This window comes from Mesoplodon bidens (genome assembly GCF_964165515.1).
Source record: "Mesoplodon bidens genome assembly, chromosome: 4".
Taxonomy (NCBI): domain Eukaryota; kingdom Metazoa; phylum Chordata; class Mammalia; order Artiodactyla; family Ziphiidae; genus Mesoplodon; species Mesoplodon bidens.
Window position 1 is genome coordinate 33,197,735 of NC_138160.1, and position 13,249 is coordinate 33,210,983.

Consider the following 13,249-nt stretch of genomic DNA (forward strand, 5'->3'; position numbering starts at 1 on the left):
GCTTGTAATAGAAGTACAGATACACAGGCACGCAAACCAGTCACTCACCCCACTGTGCTTTTCACAGCCCTATTTCAGTAGCCTGAGACCTGAGAGGGGGGAGGAGGCAGCAAGTCACTGCAGATGATCACTTACAAGGAAACTGAGAGTTGACTATAATTTACATTTAAAGTGCTATGAAACACCATACTGCTACATGTATTCATTGCTGTTTATGGGAATCCTTCTCACAGTAATTTAACAAGAGATTTAACAAGGCTTTCTCTTTAACCTTTCAATATCCCCGAAACATCGTGATATCTGAGAATCACAAAGACTGATGGTGAAAGTGCTACGCATGGAAAGTAGTACACATTTCAGAGATCAGGAAACTGAAGCCCAGAGAAAGTAGCATGCCAAGATCATCCTCAGATTAAGGAAGAGAAGAACTGAGTTCTCCAGAACCCAACTTCAGTGCTACAGTCTCTCAATCTCTTCAACCCAAAATTCTCCACTTGGCTTCAAAGATCACAATCTTACTAATTTTTAACTTTCTTCTCTTTTTTTTCACCCCTTTCTTCTTATTGATTCCTATGCTGTGACATATACTCTAATCGGCTTATCCTCTAACATTCAGACCTTCAGCTCTTCAGCTCTTCCTCCATTTACATTCTTCCCTCTCTCAAGGCCCTAAAGCAGAGAACAATCAGATCACAAGAACAACTACAAAAACATCCATTTCAGCATTCGCTACCTCTTACACATCTCTGACAGAGTCAATCATCCGACACTTAAAGTGAAAAGTTGAACTCATTATCATCTCTTCCAAAATGATTTCTCCATTTCTTGGCACCATCGCTTTCATTGTCCCTCAAGTTTGCAAACTTAAAATACTCTTTTACTTCTACTCTCCTTAATACTGTGCTCCTTTTCTCACCTCTCTCTCCATTCCTCCTTACAAGAAATGTTTCGGTTATTATCAAATGATATACGCTGGGGAAGAAGCTTAAATTCTAGTGAGAGAAGTAGTGAACAAGGAACTTAAATAGGCAATGGTAAGTGATATTTAGAAAGTAATAAAAATGTGGAAAAGTAGAGGAGGAAGCAATGAATTCCCACTGGGATGATAAGGAAGGATTTTCCCAGAAGTGGCATATGACCTAGACCTTAAAGAATTAGGATTTCTCTAAAGAGTGCTGAAAATGGAATTCTTGGCAGAGAAAACCACCTATGCAAAGAAAAGTAAATAGACACTGCATGCCATGTGCAAGGAAGAACAAACAGTCGTCTTTGACTAAAGCAGGGATTCTCAATCACGGGCATAACACAATCTCCAAGGGGAAAGAACAGGAATGGGGAGGTAGGTACTTTAGGCTAGCAAATTCTCCCCAACCCCCTTTGAAAATCACTGTGTGAAAAGGAGGGAGGGAGCGCGTTACACAAGTGAACTATGTGGAGAGACAGACTGATTTAGAATAGTATGGTTAAGATAGTACAGAAGAAAATAAGTCCAGAATAAATCATAAAAGGCCTTCAAAGCTAGGAAATTTGGACTTTATTCTGTGAGCAAAAATGAAACCTGTAAAGTGTGTGTATACAGTTTTTTGTTTGTTTGTTTTTGTTGTTGTTGGCTTTGTTTTGTTTTATGTAAGGGAATGAGATCAGTTCCAGATTTCAGGGAAATAATCCTGGCAATCATATAGCAGAGGGAGTGAAAAAAAGAGAAAAAAAAATTTTACTGTCAACCAAATGAGATAATGAGGATGTGAATTAGACCAATGACAATGAGAATAGAAGGAGAGAGAGATTTCAGAGGCAAATTGAGGGAACATGGCAAATGAACCAAGAAGATGAGCAATAGGTCTCTAGCTTGAATAACAGAGGACGGTGGTGGTACCTAGAAAGTGAAAGGTGGGTAGGCGTTGGAGTGCAAAATTTTATAAACCACAACTCTGAGATGATTACCAGACATACATGCTAATATGTTTTGCAAGCTTAGAAGAGAAAGTATGAATAAAAATGTAATTACTGTAACCATCTCAATTCATGGATTCTTGAACCCATGAGTGAAAAGGGTGCTCAGGGAGCTAGCATCGATAAGAGAGCAGACAAGAAAATCAAGGACAGAACCTTAGGGCACACTTGCTTAAGGAGCTGGAAGTCCAGCCAGTAAACAGAGAAGGAGAGGTAGGAAAAGAACCAGGAGTTGTAAGAATAGCAATAGTGTAGTAGCTACAAGTGCATGATCTGCAGTTAGTCACTCACTAGCCCTGTGACCCTGGCTGAATAACTTACCTTTCTGAGTTTCAGTCTGTTAGAATTTGAAAGCCTATACCTTCAACTGTAAAATACGGATACTAGGAGTACCTCAAAGAGTTGTCGAAGATTAAGAAAAATAATATGTTTTAGTGCCTGGAACAAAACTACTAATACAGTAAGTAGTACTAATAATAGAATGGGGAACTTAAAAATACCAATGAATTTTGCATGAGGTTACTAGCATCCCTTAAGAAACTATTTTAAGTACAGGGGGAGAGCTGTGTTTACAAGACTAAAGGAGTTAAGGAAGAAAACTGTGGAGTGAAGATAAACTACTCTGTGTGTAGAGCCTATGAAAAAATAACTGTTTTGAAATCTTTGTCCTTATTATTCCACGTGTCTCACCATCATTCCATGCTTAGCAAAGTACCTGCTCCATATGAATACAACAACAAATGCTGAATATGAGAAAACTGAGCCAAAAGAAGGAAGAAATGAAAAAGCAAGAAATATTAGTTCTACAAAGAATCTTAGGGGAAACAGAATTAGGAGCATAAAATTCCTTTCCAGTTTAGCCTTGGAAATGAACAGAGATGCTTTATCCTCTGACTCGGGAAAACAGAAGGTAAGTATAGGTGAAATACAAAGGGGAGAAGACAAGGGGATTCACATTAGACAGCTTCTGTCATCCTAATAAAGAAATAACAGTTCTCTGAGCAGAGTACGAGGATTCCAAAGTCAGTTTAGAATCTGGAGAAAACAAATTAGTTGGTTCCTCCATTCCAATATATATTCAACTTCATTTCTGTCTCCAATACCCTGGTCTAGTGTCCCATGATCTCTTAGATTCTATCAGGGGCCTCCAGAGCAGCTCCTCTTCCTACAGACTTTACCTTTCCCAAGGTGTGGTATATTCTCTTGAGAGCCCACATTTCCTTCCACTATGTCTACAATTCTTATGAGACGTCAACCCCTCTGTGAAGCTGCCTGATTCTCTACCCACCAGAGTTAATCATTCTCTCCTCTAGGCTACTTCTGCTTCTTGTACAGTTTGATTACTCAGTTTATTGTTGCGTATCGCAATCACTTCTTTATGTCTGTTCCAGTAAACTCCTAAAAAGGGAGTAACATCTTCCTCATCTTTACTCCTCCAGCACTTAATTCAGCATTTATTATATAAAAAGCAGTCAATGTTTGTTTTGTCTAACTGAAGTAAGGGATTACACAACACGAGTAATCTCCAGACTAGAAGGAATCACAAAACAAAAAGTTAAGTGTTCAAATCTGCATCATTCAGATAACCCTCCTACTTTCCTAGTTATTAAACAGCAGCTAAGACAGTCAATCTTTTCCTACTAATGGAAAAGTAAAAGGATTGGATAGTCAAAAAATACAAAACTCAGGGCTTCCCTGGTGGCGCAGTGGTTGAGAGTCCGCCTGCCGGTGCAGGGGACACGGGTTCGTGCCCCGGTCCGGGAAGATCCCACATGCCGCGGAGCGGCTGGGCCCGTGAGCCATGGCCGCTGAGCCTGCATGTCCGGAGCCTGTGCTCCGCAACGGAAGAGGCCACAACAGTGAGAGGCCCACATACCGCAAAAAAAAAAAAAAAAAAAAATACAAAACTCAATACTTAAAAATAAATTATATTCTAAGTTATATTTGAATATACATGTTTCCATGTCCTGGGAATTCACCTTGAACACAATAATTAAATTATAGTAGGAAGGGCTTACACAGTAAGAATACTCTGTCTCTCTTCAAGTTATTCAGTACCAGGAAGAGATGTACTAGTGGACTGATAAAAAAAACAGACTATCCTTGCAGTGGAAGTGGTTAAGGGAAGCATTTTGGTTTCAAAATAAATTGGCATGCAAAACAGAGAGTATTTAATGATACCAATAGCAAGTATCAGGGACTTTCATGATTAAGTACAGTAGTTGTCTGAACAAAACTTAAAGCAACAATCACCAATATATCAACTATAGGATCTCCTACAATAAAATTCCTGAACTAGATCAAAATTAATCCAAAAACAATTTTTAATTAAAGCACTTTCGTATAAACCATAGCACTAACATCAATACGAAAACCAAAGAACCTTAAGCCTCTCCTGGCCTTAAAGATGCTTGCAAGGCTGGCCACGTCTTATTACTAAGAAATTTTCTGGAGTCAGGGAGAAAACTTCTAAGATTCTATTAAAGAAAATATCACATTTTTTCTTAAGTACATATAATAGATTGTTCCTTGCTTAGGCCTAATTCTGGTAATGTTACAGTTTTGTTTGTTTGTTTGTTTGTTTGTTTTTTACAGTTGTTACATTCAAGAACTTATACAGCGCTGTATGTCAATTACGTCTCAGTAAAACTGGAAGAAAAAAATGATCACAGTTGGGGTGGGGGCACGAGGAAACTAAATGATGGGGGACATATAAGAGCTCCTTATATTTATTATATTCATACATTCACATATACTTTATACATTTTGAAGCTTTTCTTAATAAATTAAAAAAATAAAAAGAACTCTAGTTCAGAAAGACTATACCCAACTAACTGTATGTCTCAAAAAAAGAAAGCTTCACTACCATAATTCCTTATTAACAAGTTTATAATAATCAAAACAATCATCTGAAATATTTTAAATGTGATATAAATAATTCTGATTTCATAGTTTATGAAAGCAACTAACATTTAGTTAACATCACTCACAAAGGACTAGGTCCCATGCTGAGTACTATATGGCCTAGCTGATTTACTTATCACATTCTTAACAACCTTCAAGAATAACCTGAAATTAATCTTTTTTTTTTTGAGCTGAAGAAACCAAGAGTTAATCAAGGTCAAATAACCTGCCCCAAATCACCTATTATGTATCACAGCTGAGATTACAACTCAGAACTATTTGACTTTATACTACACATTGATGGCTCATTCAGGAATTACAATGACCATGGCCTCTATTTTATAATGAACTTTGTTATACAGCTACACAGTGAATTTCTCAAAGCTTACATAAAAATAATGAGAATGAGAGCAAACACTGCCTTAGCATTAAAAAAATTTTTGGTTACCCACACTTTATCTAAAACATGCCGTAATCCAATCCACAAACAGCTGCAACCCAGACTGCCCCACAGTTCTCAAATGATTACTAAAGTTTAATTCCTCATGAACTTTCTTCATGTTAGATCCACAAGCCTTCTTCTAACAATGAATGTTTGTCAGAATAGCAATTTCTCAAACAATAGAGTCACTATACAATGAATCTAACTCAGATTACTTTTTCAAAACTTCCTTAAGACTCTGGAACACAGTTCTCAAATGCCCTCTCACTCCTAGTTGTATATTGCTTTTGCAATCAGATTCATCGGGCTGTGTATATTTCATTCCAAACTGAAATACATCTTGTCAGGGCAAGCAGAAATAGCATTTTCTGCACTATCTGTATTATCCCAGAAACACCTAAGGACATAGGTGTTTACTAAATTCTCAGGAAATATAGCATTTTAAATAGTAAATATACAGTTATCTGTATACTTGAGTAAAACTGGAGTAAACCAAAGGTATCAAATTTGTACATAAGCTCTTTTACAACTCATAATTTTGACACGAACCAGAGAAACCACTATATATAGGAGCTCAGTGAAGTCAATTTAAAGCACAACTATAACTTATTTCTAGCACCACATTCAAAGAGGTCTTTAATACACAAATTAGACCCACGATCTATCTAATAAATGGTCTTTTCACCTCCATCTAAAACATATGCGCATGTATAAATTAAATCACTAAAACTACATCTGTTACAAAACTCAAATGCTAAATTGAGCCCTGTGGGAATTTCGCTTATTTTGTTAGCAAATTTACTAGAAAATCTTTTTCCACATATATTTCATATAGACTTTTCAATATGTGTGTTATACACAGTCAGGTTTCCAAACAGTTACACTAGTCAAAAGTTTTACATCTCCCTACATTAATATTCAAACCCTATCTGCTGAAAAACTGTTCTAATTTAGTGCATTAGTGATCTAATTAGTTGTCATTTCTATTACTTAAGCCCTATTTTATTTTAGAAACTCTTCTGCCTGTAAAAGGACCTAGTTCACCCGAAACAAAGTCCTAGAACTTTCAGAATAAAATATTGTTACAAAAATGTACTCTTGTAGCTAAATAAAAACTAGCCTTTTAGTTTACAAAACAGTAATCTTACATTATGATACACAAAATAAAACAAATTAGAGAATGCGCTATGCTTTAAATACAGAGATGATCCTCAACAATGAGCCCGCATCTAACAAATACTGTAGATAATAGTCATTATGTTAAGCAGAACGTAGGTTAAAAAAATTTTTTTTAATTTTATATAGAATGTTTAAAACGACGTTTTTTTAAACTTCCTACAGTGCTTTTCAGATCTCAAAAAGGAAACTGATTCTATACAGCTGAACCAGGTTACACGCTAAGTTACAGCCCGCGTGAAACACGACTTCTTCGGAATCAATAGACCAAATCTTGTTTACCGTGGAAGAGAAAAGAGAAACCTTGTATATAACTACTAAACGCTCAACGAGATATTGTCGAATAAACTCCAGTACGGTGACTGATAGAAGATATACTGGCCAGTAGCCGGCTGGGGTCCTTAAAAAATATAGCAGGGGTTTACCCAGTTCCGAAGGTGTAAACAAACCCATCGCCACTGAAGGAGGTAAACAATGAACCTGCAACGCGGGTGAGGGGCCGGTTTTTGCCAACTACAGTCTCAGAGGCCCGGGAAAGGGAAACAAGAGGGAAATACAGCGTAAACCAGACACTTCGCAGAAATCACGGGCTCCAGGTTTCACTACCGAGTTATCTATGCTGCGGGTCCCCCAGGGCAGTGGGCAAAGAGAAAAACAGTCACGCAGTCAGCCAAGGACCGAGCAGGTCCGGCTTCGGCGCTGGGGGACGAGGAGGGCAGGATGTGGTCGCTCTTCCCTCAGACGTCCTCCGGCAACCTAAATAACAGCCTCTACCTCCCTCCGGCCGCCCCTGGGATTCAGCTGCTCGAGCTCCGGGACAGGAGGACAACGCTCCCCCGCGGGTCTAGAGAACCCAGAGGGTCGGCGACTCCGCCGAGTCCCGCTCGGTGCTCCCCGCAGCACCCAGAGGCCCGGAGAAGGGCTCGGAGCGAGCAAAGCGGGCACGGGGAAGGGGGATGGGTCCGGGGAGACTGCCCCCGGCTCGGCTCCCGCGGGCCGGCAGGCGGGGCTCGGGCTCTGCCTCCCGCACCCCCGCGGGTCCCGTGCGGGGCCGGCCCCTGCCCACGGCCCCGAGCCCCCGGCTCCTCCCCACTAAGATGCCCTCGCCGGCGCCCGCAGCGCCCCGCGTTACCTCGGGTCAGATCCAGCGGGACGTTCTCCTCGCCGCTGTCATTCCGCCCTGCGCGAAACAGACACATAGCCCCAATTAGGATTCGCTCCCAGGCCAGCGGAGGCAGCCCTGGCTCCGGCCAGCGCCCCGGCTCGTTCCCCCCGCCCATGACCAAGGGGAGGCAAGTGCCAGGGGTGGCGGTTGCCCGGCGGCGAGGGGTGAGGGCCGCAGCGGACTTACCTCGTATTCGGAGGTTCTTCAGCGACCGGCCGCGGCCGACCGCCGCCATATTGACGGGTTTCAGTCACAACACCGGAAACCTCGCCCAATCGCGCGAGAACCCCTTCCCCTCCCCTCGCGCCGCGCCCGCCCCCCGCGGCGGCTGGCGGCGGGCGGCGGGTGGTGCCGGCTTAGCCTGGGGCGCGGAGGGAGCGCGGTGCCAAGTCGGGATCTTGATAGAGTCTGCGGAGCGCGCGCGCGCGCGCCCGCCCGTCCGGGAGGCGGAGGGCGCGGCGACGCGCTGGGCCCTCCGGGAGCACGTCCGCCAGGAGGGGGCATTTCCCACGAGGGGAATCCCATTGATGCGAGTTTGCAGCGTGGAGGATGCTTCCCCTCCAGCCGCCGCGGAAACCGTAGTCAAAACCGACACGAAGTGGGAGGAGGCCTTCATGCGCCAGGCTGGCCACCTGCTGAACCATCCTGCATGATTGTTTTCAAGTCCTGAGATAGCCCTCCTTCCTTATTCGTCAACTAAAACGATTTTATTAAAACAACAACAACAACAACAAATACAAAACACTGCGCAGTTGTAATGTAACTAAATCCTGCCTAGAGTCGCTTTGCTCCAAGCAAGTTAACACGTAACAAAGTTTGTCTTCCAACCTCACTCTGACCACCGTGCTAAGCAGCCTTGCACTTGATCTTCAAAGCCACACTCAGCCAGGCTGGCTTCTCTAAGTGGAAGTAGTCGGGTGGAAGTTTTGCTTTTCACCGCTTGGCGTAGGACCCGAGAACGGGGTGAAAAGTCGGGAGTGCCGGGTGGTGGTCCCTGGCGGTGGGTGGAATTGTTCCCGCGCACGCGCGGGCGCCAGGAGGCCCGAGGAGAGGGTTTCCTCTCTGCCTGGAAAGAGGAGAAGCTGCTAAAGACTCTGACTGGGTTTTCCCCTCTGTGTAGCTCCTGAAACAATGGGCAATGTGGATGTTGTGGATTAATATTTTTTACAGATGAACCTAAGAAGTATTAAGTGTAGAGACTTTAATCAATATATATACACCTGGCCCCTGACCCAGCAACTTTCTCTTAAACTAGATTAACTTTGAAGAGAGGGGTGAGCGTTTTGTCGCCTCCTGTTCCTCAACACTTGTCTTTCTATATTCCATGAGACTGGAGGTTAATTAACAGTGGAGATCTTGCCTTAACCTGTCTTATCCCGGCTACCAGTTAATGCAGTGCCCAGCATAAATAAGTGTTCAATAAATAATGAGGTAGCTGAGTAAATGCCCTGGATTCCTTCTTTGTTTCAGTGCTCTTTTTGCTGTTAAAAAAAAAGCTATTTGGAGATATCAATTGCAGTCGTTAAAAATAGGTAGGGAACAATTGGAAACACTTAAATAACCAAAGTAGGGATTATGCAAATTATTGCAGCCATGAAAAATGACGATGCAGGTCTAGTTTATAGGAAATACTGTTCATGATATTAAATCAAGCAAGAAATTACAAAGTTCCCTTTTTTATAAACACTTAATATACATAACAAATTAAAAGTATACTTTATAAAATATCTTACATGTCTATGTATGGAGAGAAAAATCTGAGATGTACCTCAAAAGGTTAACTTGTTTTTCCTCCTTAAATTTTGGAATTACACATACAGTTTTTGTTCTTGTTTGTCTGGACTTTTAAAATGTCCTATAATTAATTCATATCAATTGTAAAATAAGTAAAAACTTTAACGAGAAAAATAAAAGCAGCATAGGGTAGCATCATCAAGAAAATAAAAGGAACACCGCTTCCTTAGGATACTATTCTCTGTATATTCCAGGTCCTTTTCTTAGGAGAGCTGCGATCAGCATCTGCTGCTGATACTGCTCTTAGATTCAAGGAGGCAACACAATTAGAGTGCATTTTAAAAATGTCCTCTGACATTACCAAGCAGTTACAGCCTAAGGCAAAAATCACAAAACTTGAGGTCTGGATAGGACATTAAATTTTTGTATTTCATCTCTTCATGTACCACATTTCACCATTTTAGAAAAGTAGAAAATCTGTCAATGAAAATTCTACCAGATTCTTAGAATGGTTTCAATTTTCAACCAACCCCTTTTACCCTATTTCTGAAATTCCTATCTATTCTGAATTAACCCTTTCCCAGTACAATTTAACTTCATTTTCTTTTTCAGTCTTCGTGAAAACTGAGTACAACTGATCCACTTTTAAATTACTTAGGGTACATGAGAGCCTGAATCTAATAGTCTTTCATCTCTATAACTTTATGCTCCTATTTAAAGATCATTATTCAATTACTCCATCTCTTTCAGGAGAAAAAAAATCATCTTTCTCCAAGACTTACATCTTACAGTGAAACTAGTTTTTTCCTCTGTTACTATCCCTGCCATTTGACTGGCTGTGATCTCCATGTTTGTTCTTAAGGTGAATGGCATTTCTGGTAAAAAGAATACGTTTTTAGTGTTTGCAAAAGACATTCAACTAGGAAGCAGGAGTTTCTGTAAATTTTAGTAAGGAACACATTTTACAATGTTATGTTTGCTTTTTAAACCATAACACTACATTATCGATCTTAGTCAGCTTGTTGTTAAAATCTCCAAGTTATTTTCTAAACTTGCCAGTAGCTAGCCATTCCTCTTTTTGAAACTTGTTTTTCTTCCCTGTTTATTTTAGCCCACCCCTCTGTCTTACTCATTTTGTTTACTTCTTACTACTTCTCCAATTTTCCAGATCATTTTGGTTCTAATCTGGTCATTGAGAATGTGACTTCCTCTTCTTAGTTTTCATTTCCCAATTAGGTTTCATTTACTGTGTGAATGACTGTTTTTTCTCATAGTATTAGTCATTGATAAAAAGTGTTATATGAGATTAGGTCCAGGACCACACCTCTAAAAGATAACTGCTTGTTTTGGAAGATACAATGACTTCATTGATAGTCACTCTGGTTTCTATTCCCTATCCAATTACATACAGTTAATAATTCTAGTTTATACACCAAATTATATGTTTCAAATACAGTGATAACATTGAAGAGAAACAAAGCCTTGCCAAAAATCTTTGTTCCCTTTATCTATCTGCCTTATTACATAGGCCATACGAAGATAAAGCAAGCCAAAAACCACAACATTTGGTCAGTCTATTTTTTGGTAATTTCTCCTCTTAGTTAAACCACACATTTAACATCTAGATAAAGGCCATTAAAATGACAGGCAATAGACTAAATTAAACAGATATTATAATCCTACACAGGGTTAATTATGAAGATTCATCCTTGGTCACAGCACAAAGTTGCCTCTTAGTATTGTTCCTTTAAATTTTAATCTCTGTCCCAAAATCTCGTGTAAATTTAATTTTTAAAAATTCTGTAAGGTATAAAGGCCCTCAATGAAAACAGCTTTAAATGAAGTATAAGCATATGTTTGTGAAAGAAGATGCATAAATTCATAAAATCTGGAAGGGTATGCACTAAAATTTCAACAGTGATTATCTCTGGTTGGTAGAATTTTGAGTGATTTTATCTTTCTTTTTTCTCATTTTAATTGTTCTAAAACAAATTTTTACTTGTGAAAAAAATTTTTAAGGAAAACTGTTTTAGAGAAATATTGTTGGCTACCCTAAACCACAATTATAAACATTTGATTATAATAATTTGTTAAGCAGTGGACCTATCAAAATTTGTTTGTTTATGTATAAACAAACAAATCATTTAAAAAGTGCATTTGTGCACATACTCCAATACATGTGTATTAACTTTCTTATTTACTAAAATATAAAACATAAAGATGAAATTAAAATGGTTCAAAGTAATTTTTTATGTTGCTTTACTAGTGGCAAAAATAAAAGCAAAGAAGCTGAATATACTTCATTATTTTAAAAATCTGTTATTAAAATCTTTGTGGTACAGCAATTCAAAAGTCCAATTCTAAGAAGAGTTTATTTGGATATTGAGTTTTAGTGGCTGGAATCACAAAATACAAAGTTAAAAGTGGAAGAATTACTCTGTTGGCTGCAGTTTCTAAATCATAACACTCATTTTTCAAATCCATCCAAACTCCATCCATTCAAAAAAATTTTTAATGTAATTTGGCTACTAAATGTCCATCTTCCCTAATGCCAATTCATTTTCATAGCAAACTGGAAGGCATAACATTTAGAAATGTTTAGCAAATGATCTCAAAATGGTTTTGAAACTCTTAATCTGAGAGGTTCTAAGCATGTTAGAAACTCTGTTTCCATGATTTTTAAGTGTAGATATAAAAATTTATGTAGATGACACATTTATATTTTTGTTTTCAGAAAAAACCCACAAAACTGTGGAAGTGTTTCCAAATGCCTATTATCTAAATGCTCTCTTCCTAGCACAAATTTCTCTGGAAATTAATAACTTTCTTAGCTATTGTTATCACGTTTACCTTGAAGGGAAAGTTTAGATTTAATATTTTTTTAATTTCTTTTAAGATACAGTGCTACTGGAAATCATCAGTCATCATGAAAAACAGTTTGGCACTAAATAAATATCAAACATCTGCATGGTACAAAAGATTTTCATAGTCACTCCTCATTTCAAAGTGTGTGAAAACTAAACTGCATTTTTCTATTCTTCTGTGAATCCCTTTTAAATTATCATTTATAACAACTGCTTTGTTGATTTTTTCATAAAACATTGTTTTTATTAAGGAAGTTGTTTACTGATAAGAATATATATTCTTTGATACATCTTTACTTTGGTCATGCAGAAAAAGAATAGTTATTGGTATATTTTACCACTGAACAGAATTTAGCAAACACCATAAACTGAGATGTGTAGAAACATCTATGCTTCCATCCAACTGCACTGAAAAGCTTCCATAATGCCTATTTGTTCAAGTACCTTTTTCTTCAAATCTTCAGTTTGTTTTTTCTTTTCCTTTTTCTGTTTTGGTTGATCAATGGGACTGCATTTTAGTTTTGTCAACAAGTTGTTTTCTTTGTGTGTTTCTTAAGCTATTTTTTTTTTTTTTTTTACCATAGCGGGAAATGCCACTATATTCCCCACTGGTATGGACCTCTTTGTTGATAAAAAGAAGGGTCTTTTTGCAAAGCAATGAATTCAATACTGCATGGCTTCTAACATTACAGGAAACAATTATTTTCATAATATTTCAATTATCTGCATAATATTTTTAAATATTTTGCTAACCAGATAGCTTTATACTATCATTAGCTAACATCCTAAGGAACAGTATGCACTTAGAGTTAAATAATATTAAAGGACAATGTGCATAAATTTATATTTCACACAATCTTAATAATTTCAATATTTTTAAATGTTGGCTGACATTGTGACATCTGATTACATTTTCATTGCTTTTTCCTTGTAATGATGTTTTTAAAGTGCTAATATCAGGCATAAGAATATCTGATCTTCCATATTTTAAAATCTTGTGCTTGTGCTTTC

The 13,249-nt window shown here is 38.6% G+C and overlaps 1 protein-coding gene across 5 annotated transcripts in view; it reads right to left on the minus strand.

The window, feature by feature from the left end:
* RICTOR (RPTOR independent companion of MTOR complex 2) overlaps positions 1–7,907 on the minus strand; it is a 122,029-nt gene extending 114,122 nt beyond the window's left edge. For all 5 annotated transcript variants that reach the window (XM_081233209.1, XM_081233208.1, XM_081233206.1 and 2 more), the window contains exons 1-2: positions 7,827–7,907; positions 7,608–7,655 (exon numbers count right to left, since the gene is read on the minus strand). In XM_081233209.1, the coding sequence (XP_081089335.1) occupies positions 7,608–7,655; positions 7,827–7,875 (97 nt within the window). In that variant the 5' untranslated portion in view covers positions 7,876–7,907. The remainder of the gene's footprint in view (positions 1–7,607; positions 7,656–7,826) is intronic.
* Between the last annotated feature and the right edge of the window lie 5,342 nt (positions 7,908–13,249).